The sequence below is a fragment of the Condylura cristata genome, unplaced genomic scaffold (assembly GCF_000260355.1).
Source record: "Condylura cristata isolate star-nosed mole 26May11 unplaced genomic scaffold, ConCri1.0 scaffold00038, whole genome shotgun sequence".
Taxonomy (NCBI): domain Eukaryota; kingdom Metazoa; phylum Chordata; class Mammalia; order Eulipotyphla; family Talpidae; genus Condylura; species Condylura cristata.
This window is the reverse complement of record NW_004567139.1, coordinates 653,667-677,657: the sequence shown is the minus strand read 5'-3', so window position 1 is coordinate 677,657 and position 23,991 is coordinate 653,667. Positions and strand designations below refer to the sequence as shown.

Here is a 23,991-nt window from a genome sequence, read left to right as displayed (position 1 = left end):
GTAAGACCCAGTGAGTGGCGTGGGCGTGAACTCCCAGGCGTGCAGAGAGAAGCTGGGGCGAGAAGGACTTACGTTCATTTTCCTGCGGCATCGCGAGAGGTTGAGGAGGAGAGACACCTTTAGTTCCCGGAAGGTTTTCAAGTCCTCACCGAACCCTTCTCTAGGGAACTTCTTCAGCGCATATTGGTACCGCTGGGCAGCCTCCTTCACTTTCCCTTTCTAGTGGGAGCACAAGATGGCGAGACACGTGGTTGGTCTGCTGAGCCAGTGTGGCCTCCACCCCCTCTGTCCTCCTCTCAGCAACTCAGGGGAAGGGGCAGCTCCCCAGCAGCCGGGGTCGGGGGCGGCCTGGCCAGCGGCAGCAAGGCGGGCAGTGACTCCGAAGGCCTGGGCCCCACTGCCCAAGGACATGCCCAAGGCACCAACTATCTACCTCAAAGGAATGTCTCCTTGACCTGGCACTTCCTAGTTCCCAGCACTCCAAAGTTAGCAGTTTACTTCCTTTCCTCTGGAAAAGTCTTCTCGTGCTTGACCTCCCACCTCGCCAGTCCTCTAGAAGAGGTCACTCTCTTCCTCACAGAGGATTGTGGGAGCTAAATCAGTCTAGCTGCTGCTTCCCTAATCACAGGGCATAAAATACCTCCAATCTGTTTTTTCCCCATTTTTTGAAAAGGCGTAAGGAGAAGGTGGGAACAGAGTGAGGTTTAGAGTTTGTGATTCCATCTGATTATGCAGGAGGGCACTTCCCAGGTGAAGTTCATCGATGAACAACCGAAGGGCCTGGTTACAGGGACTTTTAGCTTCTCTCATACTTTGTGTCTGGAATGCAAAGGCTGAGCCCACACGCCGTAGGCGCTCCCTCCCAGCCCTCAGCGGACCTCTGCCCGGCCATTCCTTTTGTCTAGCTGTGGCTCCCCCCGACACCCCCATCTTCTATTTTCCCTTTAGCGCCTTTTACTGAGGAGACAGCCATAGTCTGCCAAGGCAGAATTCTGGGAGGGGCCAGCATGAACTCGCCTGTCCTTCTGAAGAGGCCTCTGTCTTAGATACCAGAGTTATGCCAGAGCAGGGCTCAGGGTCCTGAGAAAAGCGTCTCTCCCCAGCCGTGAGCGTGGTTACGGCCTACTCAAGGCCTCCTGGAAGGCACGTGAAGCCATGGCTGGCTCAGGTCTCAGGTCCACTCTCATGTAAGGGTCCAGGTAACAACACCCTGCGTGCCCCGGGCCCAAGGGGACAGCATGTGCTGCTGTCACTTTGTCTTTGGGGACATCCTGGCGATACCTACTTGGCTAGATTTGTATCAGCCTTCAGGGGAAGACTTGGTGACGCGCAACCTAGCGGGGTGACGCTGAAACACGCTGTTCCTGCAGGCGCTCTGTAGCCAGGGAGCCAGTGTGAGGCGTGGAGCCTCCAGTCTCGCCTGTGAGTGCAGAGCCTCCAGCCCCTTTTGCTGTCGTCAGGACTTTTGGCAAGTCTAACGGCCACTGGTCTCAGTTGCTCAGCCTACTCAGGGAGGCAGATCAGCTTCACTACTACCAGCCTTTACGTCTATGCATATCTGAACACCGGCATGGGTCAAGGCTTCTCCCCACGGCTGGAAACATCTGAACAGCATGACTTTCCTTTATCTCCTCCGCTGGGGTTCGAGGTCCCACTCAGCAGATCCCACTTGGACTCTGCGTAGCTGCCTAGGCGAGACCGGGCAGAGCTGGCTCTTTGGGCCCATCAGCCTCGTGAGGAGTGTCCTTGTTCTTGCTGGGAAAGCAAAGACCTGAGATCCCCAACTTAGGAGCCCCCCACTGAGAGATGGTGTTCTCCCTTGGTCTCAAGAGCCAAGGATGAGACTTGTCAAGACTGGTAGATTCTACAAGCAGAAACGTCAGCAGCGGCCGTTTTGAGGAAACTCTGTTCCTCCCTCCCCTCACCTTATAAAACATGTCCCCCTCTTCCATCAGCTTGCTCAATAGGATGATCATGATGTCTGGCTTGGAGGTGGCCATCGCCCATGTGGCTGGACCTGCAGTGTACAGGATGCATGATGGGTAAAAACTCATACATGTAAGGGTGGTAGGAAGCTAGGTGAAAAAACATCCTGGGGAATTTCTGCTGAGAGAACAACTTGCTCCACGACACTTTCCTCATCTTTTAGACCTGGGAGTCTCTTAGGGACTCCCACCGCCAAGAAGCTGCGTTGGGTTTGTATTCACCTTAAAATAAGAATATCTGACCTGTCAGTCCGCACCACACGAGGGCAGCAGAGTTATTTTAAATAAGGAAATTGAGAGAGAGTATTTAGAGTCATGTCACCACAGATTGAAAAAAAAATCCAAAAAGGATAATTTGTTTTAGAGTCTGGACTCAAGTCCCCGGCTGTTCAGTGTCTCAATTCTGAGGCACGCACTGTGCAGAAGGGGCTGTTCCGGCCTGCAGGGCCCTCAGTGTGGGGCGCCCAACAGGCTCCTGGGTCTGAGCCGACCAGGAGCACCATCGGAATGTCAAGCGCGTGAAACAAGCCAACGTCACTGAGGAAACTTCACCCACGCACGGAAAGAGAAGGTTAAACTGATTAGTTGACAGATGGCTGAATTATTCACCAACTAAGCTTTCCAGGGTTAGTTATCAAAAGTTCAAGTTATTCTCTACAACAGTTATTTAAAAAAATCTTCTTTTAAGGTGAAGTAAATTAAAAGGTTAGAGGAGAAGGGAACTCATGCAGGCTAAATCAAAGAGGAGAAGGCAAAGCTGACCAAGCCACCAGGCCGCGCCTGATGCTGACAGCGGTGAATATACCTCGTGGGCGACTCGGTAACGTCTGACAACCTTCAAAGAAAGGAGAAAACAAAAAGTTGTAGGAGAGGAAAAAAAAAATGGATGAAGGTGAAAAAAACAAAAAAGAAGGAAAAAGCAGCAGTGAGAGGCAGGCAGCGGAGGCCAGCGCGTCAGCCGACCCTGTCTACCGTCTGCGGGCGGGCGGGAGCGGGCGGGGAGCAGCAGGGCCGAGGCCGAAGCGCACACAGAGCGGGGAAGCGGAGGTTCGCGCAGAGCAGGGCCGGGGCTCGCAGGGCGGGGCTTCCGGAGGCACGGGCACCCGAGGTGCCTGCTCAGAGCGCCTCCGGCTGAGGCTGTGGCGGCGGGTAACTGATTCTGGACACGGGGCGAGTAGGTCGCGGCGCAGAGGGTGTCTCCTCTGGGCCAAGCTCCTTTCTGTTCACGTGGACTAACTGGGCCAGGGCCGAGGGGAAACTATACACTCACACCAACCTCCCAGGGCGACCAGACCTCTGGGCCAGCCTGGCCCCTGGGCACAGATGCCAGCACCGTCTTCCCATCTCCTACCTATCTTGGCGCCTTTCTTCAGGAGAGTGACCACGACAGAGGTGTTCCGGCACCCCACCGCCCGGTCCAAGGGGCGCATCCCGCTGTAGTCGACGTGCTCGATCATGGCCCCGTGATCCACCAGGAACTGGACCTGTGATGCGGAGCAGGCGCAGCTGTTACCACAGGACGGTGGCTGGGCACCAGGCTGGGCAGCACAGCGTTTCGGGTCAAAGCCACATTCTGGGTCTTTCATGGCATCCTGAGTGTTTCTGCCCGCCAGTAATCATACACTGAAGCGCGGGTGTAGACACTGCTCCACCCGCAAACCCAGACTGCACAGTGGACGCAGCCCCGCCCCACGCTATCAGGCACTTACCACCTCGGCGTCACCGTAGAAAGCGGCCAGATCGAGTGGGGTGCGGCCATTCTTGTCAGCGTGGTCTGTGGCTGCTCCGTTATCCACCAGAGAGCGTACTACTGAGAGGTGGCCCTTCAAACAGGCCCAGCTAAGGGCTGTCAAACCCTCTTTGTCCATGAGAGCAATGGAGGCCCCTACAAGAGCAATAAGAACATGGGCTGAGCAAACAGGAGACATCATTGGGGGGCCGGCCCCCCACGCAGTCCCCAGCAGGCCTCTCCCCATACACGCCACGGGCGTGAGGCACGAAGGCCGATGGAGGCCCAGTGGGCCCCAGGAGAATGAGACCGCAGGAATGTGGGTGACTGAGATTTAGGGGCACTTTCAGAAGTCACGTTGTGAGCCGCCTGGTGAAGCCGGCAAACGCCCAGGGGCCAGGTCCCGCCCCGCAGCCGCCCTCTCTTGCCCCAGGCCCCTCGCGCCCTCCTGGCCGCCCCAGCCCTCAGCTCAGGACAGAGACCCCTGCATGGGGGCCATTTACGTCAGGATTTACTGGTGTGAGTCTCCACCCTGTGTATTAAACATGGCCTCTCTCTCCTAGAGACCTGTGAGGTGTTCCTTAGCCTGTGGGTCCCGCCTCAGAAGAACCCAGAGGGGCGGGGGATGTCCCCTGTGTCCTGACAACCTTAAACTGGTGTTTAAGGTGGATTCTGCCGGACTCTAGCAGCTGCTCTAGTATTTGAGGCTTCTCTCTACTAAACTGTTCAGAAATAATGGCACCTGCAAGATGTTAGCAGAAGAAGATCTGGTTGTTCTCCTGGGCATCCCAGCTGCCCTGCAACCTGTCCCCAAGCGGACACCCACATATCCGTTTCTTTTCTCCCTTGTGAGAAGCCTCTACTGGCCGAGCTGAAGTTCTCACTGGCTCCAGACTCTCCCGTCGACTCCTGCAGCCCGTGTGTGGTTGGGTGAGTTCACGTTCATTCCTCCTACCCTGTCTGCCGGAACTTTCCCAAAGCTCCTGCCTTCCACAAGCGTCTCCAGTTCATGGTTACCTCATCGTGAATCAGCTCGACATGTCACCTTATTCTGTTGTTATTTTTTTTTAATGTATGCTACTTACAGGTAATAGATTCTCAATGAATGTTACCTGGACTCAGTCAAAGCCCTTCACTTACTACAGTATAAACTCCATGGCAGATTCCCCTAAAATGAGAGCTCAGTGCATGTTTGTCATGGCTGACAGGGACCTGGCACCAGGCGTGGGGGGAGGACGCATGGGAGAGACAGGGCCCAGCCCACCGAGGAACCTGGAGTTTGGGCCCTGGCCAGCCTGCAGTAGCCTCGTCCCTGCCTCTTAGCCCCTTTATGCTCTGCATCTGCTTCCCATCAACGTGTTTATTCTCATCTGTAGGAATAAGCACACTTGATGCACTGGTTTGTATTAGCCAAATTCAAAATACCTTTGGTTCTTGGATGTTTAGAGCCTATCACTACTTGCTGGTTCTGAAGAGTACCTGAGACAATTCTTTACAAAGAGCTTGCATGTCCTACTTAGTCACTAAATTAGAGCTAACTGCACACAGAATACTTTCTCTCTGCTCGGGGCTCAGAGGAGAGCACCAGCGAGGGGCACGCCCTGACCTATCATCAGAGGTGACATGTTTGTATCCTCAGAGGTTAGCAGACCACACTGCAGTTTCTCATAGTAGGAAGAGGGGCAGGAAGAAAGTATGGCACCTCTAACTGATGAGAATCCTTTATGTACTTACTGGGTTAACTTTTCACAGACAGCTGTTTATGTACAGGGTCTTCATAATGATATAGTTTATAATTAAGATACTGACTCTAACATGGAATGAACATGAATATTTGATGGAATCCAAGAATTTTTTTCTGATGCAACATCTATAAAATCCCCAGACAAAGCCCCCAGCAGAAGAACAAGCAGGATAAGAAGTTTCTGGATGTATATTACAGATAAGCTGATTTTCCAAAGACAAAGAATTCTGGAATTTAAGAAATTAATGATCCATAGTGTAACAAGCCCATATGCTCAATACTTCCAAATTTCAGTTTTTAATCTTCCTTTATTCTTCCCCTTGCAGTTAATGGCTTTTCCAAATACCCGTCCTGAAACTCTGGAATTATCTTCAGCACATCTACACTTATTTCCCACATCAATCAATCTTTATATCCAAAATATATTTTTTTGCACCTGGTCTTCTGTTGTATTCTAACAGCTCCTGCACCTGGGTTAGGTCTCATTCCCTCTCCTCTCCTCTATGACAATGGCTTCCTAATTGCTCCCCTGACCCATTATAATTCCTTCACCAAATCTACTATTCATGCTCCTGACAGAGAGGTTTTTTCAAAGCACAATTCTGGCATCAATTCCTCTCTTAAAGAGCTTGAAAGGCTCCCCACCGCCTTCCGAATTAAGTCCAAACTCTTAATCTGTTACTTTAAAAATTATTTCCATATACATTTCAATTTTATTTCCCAGAGGTCCTCATGTTCTGCACTGAACTCACATACGCCCCCAATCTTGTTCCGTACTGTTCCTTCTCCTGGCCTTTCATTTACATTTCCTCCCCCACTAAATATAGAACATTTGCATATTCACATTCCCAAGCCTGTCCTCACCTACTTCACACCTTGATCAGAGCACTTCGGAGCCTCTGCTTTTTTTTTTTTTTTTTTTTTTTTCAAAGTTTTGGGGGCCCCTGCTTTTTTTTTTTTTTTTTTTTTTATTACAAAGTTTCGGAGCCTCTGCTTTTTAAGGCCCTTTACTTGTTTCGTCCCCTCCTTGCACGTTATGAACTCTTCGAACGCACGGGTTATAGTGCAGTAACTGAAAAGATTAGCTCCAGGCACAGTGTCTGCGAATAATGCAGGCTAAATGTCTGTAAAATCTGTTCATTTATTGAAAGTTGCTGATTTACATGTAAAAAAAGAAACAGTACAAAGCCCAGAACATCTGCAAGGGGGCAGACCGATGGGCTTCGGAACCTGCAGATGGCCACGGCCCAGGCCTGAGGCCGACAGGGCACTGCCATGGGAAGCGTATGGGGCAGCTCGCTTCAATCATTCTGAGGCATTTACTCTCATCTCCTCTTACCTGACAATCTAGGCAAGTGCCCCGCCCCTCCAGCATCCCCTCAGCACAAAGGAACACAGTCCCCTGAAACCAGACTTGCACAGTGGCCAGCCATGGCGAAGCAAGGGCCCTGCCCTGGGAGGGAAGCTCTGAGGCGAGTGGCCTCGGCCGTGGTGGGGACAGATCTCGGGAGAGGGTGGTCCTGCCCCCAAAGGGCCTGTACGTCTCTGCACTGTCATTTAAAAGTTCAGAAGAAGCCTTGCCTGCTTTCTACCTCAACTTCCCCAGCTGCTCCAGCTGACACTTTAGGAGGTTGGTTGCCTTACAGTGCACGCGCTTGGGGTGCAGGGCCAGTTTACCAAGAGTGGAGGGAACCCAGCACAGGGTCACTGGGCTGGTCCCGGCCCAGGACTCTACTTCCTGTCAAGGCTCGGCCCAATGGGTGGCACTGTGGAGTCACAGTGATGAGCTTTTCTGCCACTGAGCTTCACTGGGAGCTATTGTTTCACACAGGTGACTGAGGTCAGAGGCATGAAAAGGAGCCTGAAATGCTTTCCATGGTGATGTGACCACAATTTCCTTTTACTTATTTCCCATTCATCAGAAATACGTGGATGTTGGTAAAAGTCAAAAGGAATGTATTACAACAGCAGGATAACAATATCCTGATTCCTCAAACAGGGCCCATTGTTATGATTATCTTAACCTCTGTTGGCTTCCTTTGCATACAAGAAAAATATTAGTTGTGCAGGTTGACAAAAGAATTGATCAAGCTCATGTCAATACAATCCCTGGAAGATAAACATTTATTGAGGGCATGTCAGAAACATCAACGTTTGCAGATCACTGAGTTGAACTAAAGTTTACAATATGCTACTTCGATGAGACTACTCAGCACCCCTCAGTCACAGGGAGGAAGGAGAGAACGTCAAGAGTTACAAGGCCCCACTGTCTGAGAGGAGATGCACTTGTACTTTCTAACCAACTGGATTAATAACCTTGGTTCTCAACTCCGGACACCACTGCAAGCTCATGATTCATTCCCCGAGTACCCGCTTGGGCTTCCCAGGACTGACCTTGGGCAAGGAGAAAGTCCACAGTCCCGAGGTGGCCTTCGGAAGCGGCCATCATCAGAGGCGTGCGGCCCTGCTTGTCTGCCATGTTGACATCAGCGCCGTGGGTGAGTAAGAGATCGACAATCTGCAAGTGGAGAAACAGGGGGCCAGTGAGCCCAGAAGAGCTGTTGGCCAGACTCACACCCACTGTTGCCTGAGCCCTGTGAGCCTGCAGGAGGCACAGGTGAGTCACCTGCAGAATTTTCCACTGCAAGAACACCCTGAGGGTCTTCCCAGGCCTGTTCCCACAGGGCTGACCTCCCAGTCACCTAGGAACAGCCTAGTGGGAAGGTTTCAACCATTTCTGACTCAGCCACTAAGTAGGAAAAAAAAATACTGTAACAACGCCAGAGCAGACCAGCGACTCCCATCAAGGGCGCTCCAGCACCAGCCACTACCTGTGTCCGTGCTGTTTTACTGCCGTCCAGGGCTGCAAACTTGCCCGCAGGGAGTGTTCATGTCTGGGCAGAAGACAACCAAGCACTTCTAACTCGTCAGCATTCTCTGGCTTCTAGGCCCTCTCTTTTCTACTCAAATACATTCAAAGATTATTACCGGTAAATTTTCTTTTCCACCCTAAGTACATCAAAATGAACATTTATCCAGAACCCAAACATCTGGAAAGACCCCGAAGCTGAATTTATTGCACCACGCTTCCTTTTGACAAGTTTGCTAGTAAGTGATTAGCAGGAGTCTGTTATGACATGAGTCTTCCAGAGCCTCCTTTGAGATGGAAGCCAAAGGTCATCCGTGAGCAGGGCAAAGTGGTTAGTCCTGCTCCACAATCTAGGTCATAATGATGATTTTGAATGTTGTTTTTTGGCATTCTCAGGTAACCTGAATAAATGGGGCCCAAGTCCTCAAACTTGATGACTGCTGGTTAACCTGAACTGTGGTTTCCCCCACTCTTTGCATTATCAGATTCCCTCCTAGAAAATCACCCCAGGCGGAAGGACTAGAAGTACCTGCCCTGCTTACCTGCCAGTGGCCCTGGCGAACGGTGCTGAACAGGGGCACAGCCCCCCGGCGGTTTGGCTGGGCCACCGCGGCCCCCTGTTCCAAGAGCAGCCGGCACACCTCCAGCTTGCCCCTCCCGGCTGCGGCTGTCAGCGCTGCAGGCAGAGAACACAGTCTGAGGCCAGGAGTCCTCGCCCTCGCCACCCTGCGTGCTGAGCGCGGCAGGCTCTCTGGCTGGTGGAGCTGCTACTTTGCCTCCAAGGACAATGCTTTGCCTACTTTTTCCATGAAGGAAATTTTAAAAGTAAAAGTCATGAAAAAGTCACATTTAAATAGGCTTACAAGATGAACTCATTCATTTACAGAATGGAAATAATCAAAGAGAACAAACTGGCAAAACAATAAAACAATTCTCGGACTCTGAGCAATGTACTGGCTACCAGAGGGGATGGGGTGGTGGCGCTGGAACTCTGGCGGAAGGTGAGCGGGCGCCGACACAAGGAGGCTGCACCTGTGCCCCGGACTGCTCAGCTCTGCGAAGCGGCGGCACACGCCCTAAGCGGGAGGGGCGAGCAGTACACGGAGACCTTTACGATGGCGAATTTCCTGAAAACACCTGTGCTCAAAGTCACTGGCTTTGGATTTTTCACCTCGACATTCCTTCTCTGCCCTCACCTCCCTCTTTTGGTGCCTCTTTCTAGCTACCACCTTCCGGTGGCCGATGCGAGCGAGCATCGGGCGCAAGGCCTCTGCAGACCCAGGCCCTTCACTTGGGGCGGTCCAGCCAACCTCCGCCACTGGGTCCTTGGCCACAGGCACAAAGTCGGAAACTTATTCGAAGGGCCTTGGGCCATTTTACTTTTCTCCTTCCCATCCTTTCTCGATTAGTTGAGACAGAAACTAATGGTTTATTTGCGATCACATCTAGATGAACATCAGAAATATTCAAGATAACAGTCTCAAAGATGAGAGAAGAAGTCTGAAAAAAGCTAATGGAGCCACAGATTAAAAAACTGTCACAGGCCTCCCTGGTGGCGTAGTGGGTTGAGTTCAATTCCCGCCTGCCCCGGAGGTGACCACATGGCGCGGCAGACCTCTCCTGACCCGCCCGCTGCTCCCCTCAGCAGTGGACTTCGTCAATCTGCCTGTTCTGCTCCCCACTCTGTCTCTGGTGAAGCCTCTTGCTGCCCCTGAGCCTCTGGCCTGTACCCTAGTTCTGTATGCACAAATACATAAATCTTTAAACAAACAAACAAACAAACAAACAAAACTGTCACAGTGAGTGAAGGGTCACAGGAGAGGCCTGCACATTCTTCCTTTTCTGTTGCTTCCCCTGTCTGCCCTCTCTGGACAGGGGGGTCTCTGTGAGCCAGGGTTTCATCCTCCGAGTCCCCTTCCAATACTGGAAATTCTAAGCCCTTATTTAAACAAATGTGTATTTAACCAGGAGATGGTAACTTTAGTATCTAAGGAGTGGAGTGGGGACAGAGGATGGAAACATCGTTAGAAAATAACAGAAGTTATACTTTTAAAGAAAGAGGACAGAGAATTTGTTTTTCCAGGCTGACTGGAGATCTGGTGTGGCGCCAGCAGATCCTCCCTTTATTAAGGTCACCTATTCCACTGACAAATCAGAAAAACAGAGTATTTGGCAGGGGCAGATGATATTTCAGTTTGCAAATGTTAGCATCTAATCAGAGAAATTTGAAATTCAAATCAAATGGTCAGTGGTAGTTTTTTTCATTTAAGTGCAAATTATGGCATTTTTGTCTTTGGGTTTAGCCAAATTTATCCACAAATGACTCATATGCAAAACCAAAACCACCTGTAATTTCCACTAAGCCAAACCTTCAAATAATCTTTTCCTGCCCTGAGACAAAGGGCTCTAAAGGAAAACAGCAATTTTAGAAGATACAAACACCCCTAAACTCAACATACCTAGACTTGTCTACTGTCTATTTTGAGTCTTATTTTGGAACGCTAAACGTTGGCCTTTCTGTCCAGTTTCTCGCAGGAGGGCAGAGGCTTGGTCCTACCTGAGGTGAAGGGCATTTCTAGGCCCCAAGGACAGGTGTTGGTGAGCACAACTACTAGTCTCTTGTTCTTTAAATTAAAACCGTCTTTCCTCCTACCCCACCACACCCCAAGTTGATATTCCTAACAGTTAAAACAAAACAAAACAAAACCGTAGTTCTGTCTGTGGGTCAGAACACAAGAGAAGCTTAAGAACTTGTCTAGAAACGATCACAATGTCCCCCTAAAACATGCACAGTTTTTCTCACCGATGGTGTCTCAGTGAGGCTGGGGAAAAGGGGCCTGACCGGGTAGGCCCTTGTTTAGAACCAGAAGAATCACCTTTGCTGACACAAGAGACAAGTGACGGGGAGATTTCTAAGTTGGGCACCCAATAAAGAAGCTACTAGAAGACAGGGTGCTGTAAACCTCCTTTTTAATGTTCCATGTGTGGCTGTGGGCAAATATGTTCTTTGATAGAGAAGAATTTTGTGCCATGGAAGAGACCTGTCAGACTCAAGCCTCTCACGGACAGTGCCACATAGAGCGCTGAGGAAAGACCCCCCACCAGTGCCTACCTTGAAGCTAAGCTACACTGTTCACCTGAGCTGGGCTGTACGTACTGCCCTCTGGCCCACTTCGGCCTACTGGATAACTTGTTTCTATCACAGGGAATGTTCCACTTGGCCTTTTTCTTGGAGATGATGTCACTTGGCAGCAACAGCCAGCTGATAGCTGGACACGGTCATTAACACAGCCAGCTAATTTCATCTCAGAACCACACAACTATGTAAAACGAGATCTGTACTTTTCAAAATGCAACAGTAAGCATTTGCTTTGGCTGGATCTTATATAATTCTTATCAGGCACAAAACTTTTCTGAAAGATTAAGGTAAAACCAGTTCTGTAAAACAAGAAACTGATTCTTAGAACAAACACAGCAGCTTGTCTCTTCCTAAAAGACCAGTTACAGAATTTGTTCCCCAGCTTGTCAACATAGGGTGAGGTTATCTGTCCTAACTGGCCTGTTTTCAAAGGGAAACAGCTCCGGAGGTTGAAGAGGCAGATACTACACAGTTCAGAATTGGGGAAATAGCCAAGTCGGAATGTCTGGGCTGCTGACGTGACGAGAATGCTGCAAAACAAAGGGCTCTTTTGTCGTGTCTGTTAGCCTTGGGCGAGCTCAGCACAGATGGGTCATATGAGACCAGCCAGGAGGCGGCTGCGAGACACAAGCCGATCGCCGCGTTGCAGCACAACATTGGTTCGACGGTTCGACATTTACTGTGCGATCTGTCAGACTCTGTCTCTGCTCTCAAGTTGCTCACGGTGAGCAAGGAGAGCCAGATAAACACTCTGCTGTACAGGGTGAGGAGCAGCAGAGGTCAAGTCCCTGGACAGAGGGTGGGCGACAGAGGGCGCAGGGTGAGAGGGTCTCCAGGAAGAGACGCTAACCTGAGCTAGATGCTGGGAGAGAAAGAGACTTTCTAGGCATGAAGGCCCAGAGGGCAGCGTGCTGGGCACAGGTGAGCACCAGCGAGGCACAGAGCTGGGAAATGGAGTTGTCCATACTGTGGTTACCAGACACGACAGGAGGTGCAGGCAGCTGGACAGCATGACCGGTCCTTCAGGGGAGTCTGGGAGGGTGGTGAGTAGGCAGGTGGCCCACAGTGGGGGAGGAGGGGGTGGAGGGCACAAGAGGCAGCGGTGCCTTGGCAGTGGGCGGTGCGGCCGCCACCCCTCAGGGCGTGTCCTTCCAGGAAGCAATTACACACACATACAGTGTATGTAATCACATACAGTCACATACAGTGTTGTAAACCAAAGCTACTGCGATTAAAGCCGAAGAAAAGAGCGTTACGTGAACAGACTGTGGTTCAGAAAGATCACTTTGGCTGAACTCTGGGAGATGAGCCACAAAGGGGTGTGGCCGGAGATGGGACTAGCAGCTAGCAGCCAAGTGCAATAACTTAGGCAGAGGGTGCTGAGGGCAGGAGTTAGAGTATCTTGTGCTCTCCGGCCTCTTCTGGCCATGGGATGCTCAGATTCTCTGGAGTTGCTAGAAGCTTTGAATGTGGGTCCTCGGAGTGCCTGGGACAAGGGCGGGGTGGGAGTCGGTGAACAATCCTGTCACCGTAATTGCTTCCTGGAAGGACAGAGGCGGCAGGAGGAAGACAAAGACCACCAGGGTACCCTGGTGATACGTTTTTAGAAAATTCAATATACCTAAGTTAGTATTTCGCCATGTGCTAAATTGGAGTTCACTGATTTAAGATGGGCCTCTTTGTGCTTCACATTTTAACATCTCAAATCAAGATGCACCCTACCTACAATTGGTGTGATAATAAAGAATCGTGTCATTTTAACAGGCAGATGTTTCTTGTAGGGGCACATGAAATAGTGGTTACAAAGTTTCCTAGAGTTGCGGTGTGTTAGATCTTACAGAGGAAGTGGTACAGGTTGTCGGAAACATGATCGTGGTTTCCTTGGGTAAAGAAAATGCTGTTTAGTAGCAGATCAAGACCGCAGCTTGCTGGTCACCGGCCTTCCTTCCCTATACAGGGGAAACATTTCTTAAGACGCGCAAGGCAGAGAACTCCACAATCCAGGGAGTTGCTATAAATTGAAACGGTTATGCACCGTAAGTTAGAAAAGAACATCTACCTAGTAAACCCATCACTCTAGACAGAAAAGCATCTCATACTCTGTCCTGTACTATTCTGAATTGTAGGGGTGTTTTTAAGCAAGAATATTGTTTCTCAGAAATTTTTCTGGGAAAAGTCAAAAATTTTAATAGAGTTATACATCATGTAAGTGCATTTCATTCTAACATGCTTAGACAGCATTTTATGTTTATCGTGTTTAAAATACTTCACATAAACATCAATTTAATTATAATAGGATTTTGAATGCCAGCAAATTAATATGAAGCTTTGATAGCTGATAATCCTGACATATAATACTAATGAAACAAAATTTGCTGCAAATTTAAAGCATGAAGTATTGAAAAAATCCTGAGGCCATAAAGTTTTACTTTCATAAGAAATTTACCTCAATAAAAAGTCTTCCACTTAGTTCTCTTTTGAACATTTTGAGACACGTGCAGCACTAGAGATTCATCATATGAAGCTTGCAGTCCCTCCCACGGTCACCACTGGGCCATTACTGTCCTTTGTCCCCCCAGAGGCTGCAGGCGACTGGGCTGCAGGAGTCTGCTGGGCAGCCCTGTCTGAAGAGGCCTGTCCCGGGCTGCGCTGACCCAAGCAAACAGGCCAGCGTGTCCCTTCTGCAGCTCGAGGTCACTGTGAGTCCTTAGAACGGCTGACTCTGGGGGTCCCTTCCCTCATCTGTCCCCAGCCCCCTCAAGGTGGCATCCCAGACACAGCAGCTGTTTCCAGCTGCACATTTCCTTCTCATCTGTCATGGGCTCTTAAGCTGCAGCTGCCCGGCATCTGCTCCCTTGGCTCTTCCAGAGAGGGGGATTGTTTGAGAAACAAATTCCTGAGGTTTGGGTCATTCTCCATGATGTTTAAGGAGCCATGAAACCTACAGAAGATTCTTCCCTAAGTGGAAACCTCACAGTTCAAACTAGAAAACTTAAATGAATTCAAGTGACTTATTTTTTTAGTAACACCTGGGTCCTATCCAAAGCACACAACCTTATTTAGTGAAAAGATTCTCCCCTTAAATGGCTAATGTTGGTCAACTTCTCCTGGCAGATATGAGACTCATCTGTGGAGACTATATTTTTCTTTGTCCTAGGTTCACAAAAACACACAAAGGATTCTAATTTTTCTCCAGATGGTCCAGTGTAGACTTGGGAGAATCACGGTTGTGGAGACCCTGTAGAAGAGGCAGCTGTTTGTGAAGCAAGGACCATGCAGAAGTCACTTTTCCACAGGCCACTAAGAACAGGATGAGGGGGTACCTTCAGGACGGCACCTCTGCCAGACAGCCTGTGTCCTGCTGTAGCAGACTAAGCAGGTCAGACACCACTCTGCCCTCTAACACTTGGTTAGGTCAGAGGTACGGACACAAGTGGAACCTCCTGATTTACAACCACAGGTGATGGGGAAAATGTTTGCTACTAACTGCTACAAGAACACCATAAAAAAGGGGAAGTGTAATTGCGGTGGTTTGGCATGTGGCAAGGAAATTCTGGCTGGTGCGAAAGGCCCAGAGAACCCAAAGGACCAAAAGAAGGAAGCTGTCTGGCTTTTCACATAGGCTGAACTGGCCTCCAACACAAAAGCCACAGGACAGACACCCAGGGGTATGGCCCAGAAAGGAGTCAGGGCGCGAGGACCTCTCTCCTTAGACACAACGTCATGAGGGAAGAGGAAGGTTCACGAGGAGTACCTGTCTCTCCCCAGAGGCTGTCGAAGCTGTTGATCTGTGCTCGCTCCACTTCCTCTTCATCTTTTTCTGGAAGATCAAGTAGGTAGGACACAATCTGAAACAAGAAGTTGTGTCAGCTGAAACTCCAGGTGGAAAACTATCTACTGAGACAGGCGTGAGAAGTCCCTGGATGACCCCAGTGCCGTGAACACTCTTGCACACGGACGAGTCAGAACCCAAAGCTACTCTGACAGAGTATTTGTTCTGTCAGAGTTTACAAATTTCTCTTCATCACAATTTGCTACATAAAGTCTGTCATAAAAAAATTAACTTAGTCTTCATATATACATTAAAGAAGCAAATCCTCAGTAAAATCCTCTTCTCAAAAAAAAAAAAAAAATCCAAACAAAATAAACAGCCAACCAACCAAAACAATCCAAGAAACAAAAACCAGTAAATAAATATGGAGAAGTGAAAGCTTGTATTTCTTCAAAGCAGAGTAATTATCTCCTGTTTTCCTTTCAGAAGTACAGAGGCTGCTAACAAGGGAAATGACAGTCCTCTTCTAAGGAATTTGACTATAATGAGAGTTAAAAAACCTCCCAGAGGTAACAAAAACTCTAATTTTACTCAATATTCACTCAGTGACAGATCAGGTCAGCTGGCTGGGTGCAGCCACTGACGCGTCCTGCATAGCACCGAGCCGGCTTGTCCAGAAAGTCGCTGCCACATTTCCAGGAATTCTGCAGGCCAGTTGTTAAACAAAGATGTTTATCAAAGATTCAATGACAACTCAGTACATTACATTAAAAGCAAAGGCTAAAACATATCAAATCCTAATTCCCTGATGACTTAACTACCTTTCATTACTACCCGCTATCTTCAGGCGATTTGCAGTCCTTGCATCTGTGCTGAGGGGGTGTCACAGAATGGGGCCCTAAGACCGTGATGTGCACCCAGGTGCTGACAACAGGCTGTGGTAGGGTATCTACACCCTGGGAACCGGCAGACACTACCAGTCAGGGCTTGATCTAGTATGAGAGCTAGTGGTTGCAGCTTAACGACTATATGTATGAGAGTGAAGAGTAACTATAGATCGCTTTTCAGATTATTATTAAAATTGTTGGGAAAAGAGTAAGCTGGGGTGAACTCCATTTATCAAATCATGGCTGAGGCAAAAGCACCGGTTGGATATAGACTCAAACTTAGCAAAGTTCAGGAGTCTTGTATATTTCATTATTATTGGTAAATTGTGTCTTTCATCTTCTTTGTATCAATAAAATTTAAAATAAGTTTAGGCACGTTACTTTTTCCTTCTCCCCTGTTCTCGTCACCTTCTTTCCCCAGAGTAGCTTTTAAAACTTTCCCCAGGATCTATAATTCCATATAGTTTGCCACTGCATTATCACTAGTAAGTACATTCACGGGCATGCCATTTGGACAGTGTGTCCATCACAACAGCCTTGTTAAAAGAATGCATTACAGTATGAAGCTCTTCACAGCCACTGCAGTGTGAGTTCGATCCCCGCCCCGGGGGTGACCCACATGGGGCGGCAGACCTCTCCTGACCCCCCCACTGCTCCCTTAGCAGTGTTTCAGTACATCTGCCTGTTCTGCTCCCCACTCTGTCTCTGGCGAATCCTCTCACCCACCACACCTCTGGCCTGTACCCCATTTCTGTAAGCATAAAAAAAAAAAATGTGTTAGCCTCACTTTACTGATGGGCGACTAAGGTCCCACGAGGTGGGACGAATTGCCCACATCCAGAGTAGCAAAGCTGGACCTGAACCTGGCCCTTCTGATTCCAGTCCCCTCCGCGCCGCTCTCCCTGTGAGCACAGGTCAGTGATCGAGCCCCTGTGCTTTAGTGTCACTGCCAGTCAAGTGGGGGTGGAGAGTGGGGGAGGGGCTGGAGCACACACCTCTGACACACGCGTTCTAGGCTCAGAATGCTACGGTACCTGGCATTTGAGAATTCATGGAGCTTAATCTTCCTATTCCTCAGAGCAGCGACCTTTAAAAAGCTAGTTCACATTAACGAGGCTGGTAATTTTGTAATAACGCAACTCCTCTCCTCCTGGTTTCCTAAATACTCCTATGCGACACTTGGAAAAAAAAACCAGCCCAGGCCCCAAAGCCTCGTCCGCTGCTTCCTTACCTCGGTGTAACCCATGCTGGCGGCGGCGATGAGGGCCTGCTGGATGGCCTGGCTCTTCTTGAACACCCCTTGCTGCTGGCCAGCCATGGTCCAGTCGCATTGAATCAAGAACTTGACCACCTCCAGGTGGCCTCGCAGGGCAGCGTGGACCAGCGCGCACTGTCCGTTCTTGTCCAAGTGATCCACCTGAGGGAAGGCCGGGAAGCCCGTGTGAGCAAGACCTGGGCTGTGCTCCCCATTCAGTCTCACCATCCACGAAGGGGCACCGTCCCACGCTGACCCCATCTTAGAAAATATGCGGGGGGAGAGGCACTCTCCTCAGGCTGGCTCACCGTGGGCCACAATCCTGGCTGACGTCCCTCTGGGAAATGCCATTTCCAAAAGGTTAGACCTTTTCTTTTTGTATCAAAAGAAACCAACCCCCCAAACTCCCAGCTCTAGCTGTGTTCTCCTGAGGTAGATTCTCCTTTTTCCTCAAATAGTTCTTTCAGACCAGGATTTGAGAGGCCAGAGAACTGACTCTGAGATCATGAAAGGGAAGAGAGACGTTTTGAAGCTCACAGCCACTGGTCTTCCAAAGAAGTGCGGCCTCTCATGTGTCGTGACTCACTCATGTGACCACCAGGCCTTGGCAGGGCCCACTCCTCTCTTCCAGGGGGGGCGTGGCACCTCCACCATCGAGACCACATGGAGAGGGCCTCGGACCGCGGGGCCAGGCCACATCCCTGCAGCTGTGGCCACGGCCCATCTACCAGAGGGCTCTGGGCACTGGGCAGCCTCTCCTGGCGGGGGCGGGGCATCTGTCCAGCAGTGGCTGGAGTGCTTGGCATGGAAGGCCTCATGGTTCTGCTGCGCCTTGGCTGCACCCAGCTGTGCACGCCACGGCCTACTGTGTGCAGGCACCCCAATGCATAAGAAGGTGGATGAGGTGGTTGTGCACAGACTGCGTCTCAACAGCCTGAGGAGCTGTGACCCGCACGGCAGAGGTCTGTCCAACAGAGGGGGATGGGACCACTGCCAGGAGGCAAGTAATGTGCATGGGAGTTCAGAGGAAGGAACAATGAATTCCCAGCCAGAATCAGGAGTGGTTTCCGAGGGAACCTGCCTCTCCCCAGCCCAACTACATGTTGGGCTTTCAACTCCCAGGGCGAGCGGCTCCTGAGGGGGAAGCCCAGCTGCCGGCTTCTTGTATATGCAGCGAGAAGGTCCGGGGGCCAGGAGGCTCTCTGGAGACCCACTCAGCTGGCACTTCATCCTGGGCCCAGCCCCAGAAATGTGAGAGATAAAGGTCGTCTACAAGCTGTTCCATTTCTGGTATTTTGTTACAGAAACCCAAACTGACTAGAAAAGGCCTAGTGGTTGAGCTAAGTGATTAACTCTCGTTTTGGAAGGGAGGGCGTGTGAAGGGAAGTCTGAAGCACAAAGTTGAAAGGACTTTTCGGAAACAGGCTAGGGATATTTCCGAGTGCTGGGCTAAGCGGTGTGAATTTAATCAGCAGTATGGGGAGCCACTGAGCATTTTTATACTCACCTCTATTTTCAAAAATTAGGGGGATGAATAAAAGAAATCTTGGCTCTTTGGAGAAATGGTTGATTCCAGGGTTGGGACAGTACCCCTAAAAGATGAGTTTGGAACATCTGGGGTCCCAGAAAGTAAGGAGGTCCTCATAAAATGGTGGGGGGTGCAGGGGGGAGGAGGCCTAACACATACAGGAACCTACTGAGGAGCTCCCAACAGCCAACTATGGCCCATCTCAGCAACAAAGTGCTCGTAGCAACAAAAAGGGATTCCAAAGCTCAGCACAAAATACCCAGGAATCCATAATGCCATGAGGATGGGGGAAGGGGCAGCTCTTCCTTACAGCAAAATTTCAAATGACAAATGTTGAAGGAATGAGGGAAACAGAAAATCACCACTAGGTGATCATTAAGCAATAATTACTGCAGCAACATCACTGACACATCCTCAAATTATTGGACAAAGTATGTGAAATGGCATCTGCCTGTCTTGAGGCGGCTCCCTAGAGGTGCTTCTTAACCACTAAAGGAAAAGCACCGAGTTGAGGAACCTGGAAGATGCCCCCTTAGCTGAGAGGAGAGCCCGTGTTAAGATGTCGTCATCATGGAACCCCGAAGCGCTGCATTTGTGAGGTGCTGCCCTATGTTCGTGCATAAACTCAATCCAACGATGAGAAGATATCAGACTAGCTAAGCTGGAGAACTTTCTAAGAAAGTAACTGGCCAGTGCTCTCCAGTACTTTGGGGCTGGGTCACGGGAAGGCGCGCGGGGTGGCCAGGAGCCAGCAGCCTCGGGCAGCCACACCAGGAGAGGGGAGCCGGAGGGCGAGGCTGGAGGTCACCTGGTGGCACTGCGGTGAGCCAAGGGGCCAAGGAGCAGGTCTCCGTGTTTGCTGAGGGCGCTTGGTAGTGACTTTTGAGACAGCAGCTTTGGTTGAAGCTGAGGAGGCTGCTGCTTTTTAAAAAGTTATTTATTAGACACTGCATGAGATCAAGAGACCTTACCCTCTTTAAAAAGGCTTTATTGCTTTTAATTCTCATGCTGACCCTATTAATCTTTTTATAGAGGATAAAAGTGAGGTGGAGAGAGGCTAAGTGACTCAGTAGAGAGTGTGAATTAGAGTCTGACCACGTCTGTTGGATCCCAGAGTTTACGTTTAACACCTCGTGTCCTCCCAAGGGAGCCAGGTGAGGGAGGTCCAGGGAAGCAGATGCAGAGGGGAGGACGCTGGTGGGGGGTGGTGGTGGAAGGGAAGGCACAGACGGCAGTGGGACTGCAGGCGAGGCCAGCTGCATTGGTGTGTGGGGACGGAGTAAAGGTGGTCAAGTTCAGGGAACGGGGATGCAGCGAGTGAGGCTGAGCAAATATTGGGACCCAAAGCAGGGTGGCGGCGCCCCCTCTCTGAGTCAGAGGCACGGGAGTGGGCTCCCTGGGTCATGCAGGAGGGCAGGAGAGGGACGCACAGCAGCCAGAGGCAGGGCAGAGCAGCAGGAAGGACCTGGCTGAGAACTTGAGCTATAGTCATATATTGCTTATATTTCACTGCAAAACCACCAAAATCCTCAGGTTTTTTTAAGGACTAAGACAAAATACCACCGGCTAGAATTTTCCCCAGAGCCGGAATCATCTCCTCACTCCTCTGCAGTGGGGTCTTCAAGACTAGGACTGGGGACCTGGTCTCTATTCTCCCCCCACCCCCTGCCACAGGATCAAAATTCATTTTCTATTGCGAGGATGGCAAGATCTCTAGTGATGGATCATTAAAAAACTGTCTGCCTTCCCTCTCTCCTCTCCTTTCAGTCCTAGACTGCAGAGGAAGCAGTCTCTGTTCTCACCTCCATGGCCACCCCTCTCACACTGAAGGCTGGGCCCTGGCCCCGAGCCCCCGCCCCACTGCAGAGTGCCTGCTCCTCCACTTCTCCCTCACTCTGCCCTCCGCAGAGGGCGTCCGGGCTGCCTGCACGGCCTACTTGTGGCTGCTGGTAAGTGCAGTTTCCTAAGTGTCTCTGGACGGTTTTAGAGCCGTGTCCAGATGCCACGTGACCTGGCCACGCAGTGGCCAAACACTGGAGCTGCATGCCCGTGGATCTGCCCTTGCAGGCTCGTGGCCCCCCTGGGCTCACGAGGTGACACAGTGGAGGAAAGGGGAGGGCAGAAGCAGCAGAGGTGGCCGCCCTCACCTTGGCCCGCTTCTTGCACAGCAGCACAACGATGCTCAGGTAGCCGGCTGCGGCCGCGTAGCCCAGCGGGGTCAGGCCGCTCTCGGAAGAGGCGTCCACACTGGCCCCAAACTCCAACAACAGGGCCACCATTTCCGTGTAGCCGAGGTGAGACTGGACACACAGAATTGGAGCATTATTTAACACCTCCGTCCGGTAATTAATGTTGGCACCTCCTAAAATCAGCAGTCGGCTGACCTAGGAATGAGAAGACCAGTAGAAATAATCATCAGCATTATCAGTCACAGCCTCTTAGGTACCTTTTTATTCAGTCACCTGGGACCCACCATGGGTCTAGAGCCCTTGAGCAACTGCTTTGCTTTACATCTTCATGTGTTCTCTTTGCCATTCCAAAGGCAAACAGCTCAGGCAAACCCACGGGGCTGGTCAGAAAAGCTGTTACCCAAACAAAGACTCTCTAAGACTGATTTACTCCCCAGAAGTAGCAGGACCTGGTCCCCGAAGAGTCAGTGTGTGGAAGGCAGAGGGTCAAATTCACAGTAAAACTGCTATCAATTCACAGTAAAACGTAATCATTTCAAATACATTAAATTATCAATAAGATACTACTTAGGAGGCAGTCTCAGGCAAGTCAAACGCATTAAGCATCACCGTTTAAGCATCCACCTTAGTTTATCCCCCTTCCTCCCCCCCCCCCAGTTAATTCTCTGATCTCCCTGTAAACTGTGCATCTACCTTTATATTTGGAGTGTAGAGGTTTCGTAAAGACGCCAGGGCCATGGAAAGGCCTTCTGTGCTGTAGGAGATCCAGAGGCCCTGGAGGATGGAGGATGCCACGCCGACCTTTTTACTCAAGCCCTGAAAGAGAGGCAGACAGTTAAGCTACCGGCCCCACTAACGAGTGCCTGGGGCAGGCTACGGCTGGGCGGCACCTGGTGCTGGTGAATGAGTCTCGCAGTGAGGAGCCTGTCCCATGGACCATTCCCTGCTGGGGACAAAGACCAGCCCTGTAGGAAGAAGCTAAATTATCTACCTTGGAGTTCTCTGGCAACAAATCTACTTAACCCCCTCTCTGTTTTCTGCTGTATCTCCCTGCATACCTTTTCTATTAGTCCTGTTTAATAAATCCCCTAAATTCAGTAGAACGCAATGATCACGGACATCATCTCACTTTCTCCTGGACATACGTGACAACAACTTCCCAGCCTCCTTTACAGTTAGGTAGGACACGTGTCTGAGTTCCACTGAGACATGGGTGGAGGGACATGTCATGCCCAGGCCTGGCCCAGACCTCTGGTGTGCCCCTCCACACCTTGGAATGTTCCCATGGAGGACGCCGAGGCCCTAGGTGACTTCAGAACCGCTACGTGGGGGCATCTGGGCTGCACCGTGATAGAAGTGACAGCAGCCCTGAGCGCGAGGCCGCTGAGAACCTGCAGGCCTTGAGTACCCCCACCCTGACCGGTGCGCCCTAGAATGACCTCCTTAGGAAAACCACACAGACTTGACTGTCTTCACAACAAATTTTCTCCCATGGCACACAGTGTTTGCCTCTCTCCTCAGTTCCTCATAAAGAAAATTAGAACAAGTCGTTTCCAGGGGCTCCCGAGGGCACTCTCTGGCAGTACCTGGCCATGAGTCAAGGCCTAAGTCCTGCAGGCAGGCCGGGGTCCGCAACAATGTGGTGTCCTAACAAGCAGACCTTGGCAGGTCTTCTTTTAACGTAAGCTACGTCGGGTGGCATTTTTGTGTGCACTGTGCATTGTGCCTGCCTAGAAGACTTATGTCTAAATCAGCAGGCGGGCGTCAGAAGTCTGCACGCTCAGCACTCGGAGGGCCTCTGCAGAGGGCGCAGCTCATGGGATAGGCTCCTCTAACAGAGGCCGAGGTGATGCTGGGCCTGGCCTCCCTCGACAGCGACGGGCTCTCCAGAGCACGTCCAGCAGCTGCCCTGTGCGGGGTTCTCACTAGTGGACAGGCTGGAGGGTGAGCACCACCAGGGGAGGGCTGTGCAGGAGAACATTCTGAGAAGCTTCAACTGACAGGCATTTTTTTCCCTCTGTAGGGAACCATCTGATGCAGCCTGAAATTAAATCATTAAAGTGTCAGATTAAAGGTTATAATTCTGAGAAATGATCAAAGTAGACTCTTTCCCTTGTCCTGGTTTATATACATGAAGATCAGCTCAGGTATGGGGGGTGGCTCAGTTCAAAGATTTCTAATGTTGACTATCTGTACAGAGGTCTTGGTATTTAGGTTTTTGGAGTGATGAAAGTAGTCTAAATTTATTTAAAAAAAATCAAGACAAAATTTATGGTATGAAAGTCAAAGTATCTCTAACCTCCCACCTCAACCCTAACAAGCAGCTATTCAAACACTGGACTTAGCATTTGAGAGATTTTCTATGCATGTACAAACACGCACAGGTGTACAGACTCGTGCATGTATAAACAATATAAAGCTTATTAAACATTCCTTATGGAATGTTCATTATGGAACATTTCAATCCCACCTTTCAAGGTGGAGCTAAGAGGTGCTGAGCCAGCCACGACCCCTCCCACTCCTGCAGCTCCCGGCTCCCAGAACTGTGTTCCAAGAGCACCCCTGTTTTACTGATATTATACTCCTGCCCTCATCCTCCTTGCCCCGTGATGTGTCTCTTGAAGCACATCCCAGACATTTTATGAGGTAATATTGAACTATTTCAGTCTGTGCCTCTAAAAGATAAGAATTATTTTAAAAGCATGGTCTGACATCAATATCATACTTAAAATAACTGACAATTTGTAATATCAAATTTCCTTGAATATATATATATATAAAAGATAGTCTAGTATGAATTGGGGTCCACCTATTAAAACTGCTTTAAAAACACAAATTGGGCCCTCCCTGATGGCGCAGCAGGTTAAAGCACAGCACTTCAAGCTGGCTGGAGC

The 23,991-nt window shown here is 50.1% G+C and overlaps 1 protein-coding gene across 2 annotated transcripts in view; it reads right to left on the bottom strand.

Moving 5' to 3' along the window:
• TANC2 (tetratricopeptide repeat, ankyrin repeat and coiled-coil containing 2) overlaps window positions 1–23,991 on the bottom strand; it is a 278,089-nt gene that overhangs the window by 6,096 nt on the left and 248,002 nt on the right. For both annotated transcript variants that reach the window (XM_012733089.1, XM_012733090.1), the window contains 11 exons: window positions 21,791–21,913; window positions 21,056–21,292; window positions 17,357–17,542; window positions 15,221–15,314; window positions 8,870–9,003; window positions 7,853–7,976; window positions 3,695–3,870; window positions 3,337–3,469; window positions 2,791–2,820; window positions 1,926–2,017; window positions 73–219 (listed from right to left, as the gene is read on the bottom strand). In XM_012733089.1, coding sequence (XP_012588543.1) covers window positions 73–219; window positions 1,926–2,017; window positions 2,791–2,820; window positions 3,337–3,469; window positions 3,695–3,870; window positions 7,853–7,976; window positions 8,870–9,003; window positions 15,221–15,314; window positions 17,357–17,542; window positions 21,056–21,292; window positions 21,791–21,913 — 1,476 coding nt within the window. The remainder of the gene's footprint in view (window positions 1–72; window positions 220–1,925; window positions 2,018–2,790; window positions 2,821–3,336; window positions 3,470–3,694; window positions 3,871–7,852; window positions 7,977–8,869; window positions 9,004–15,220; window positions 15,315–17,356; window positions 17,543–21,055; window positions 21,293–21,790; window positions 21,914–23,991) is intronic.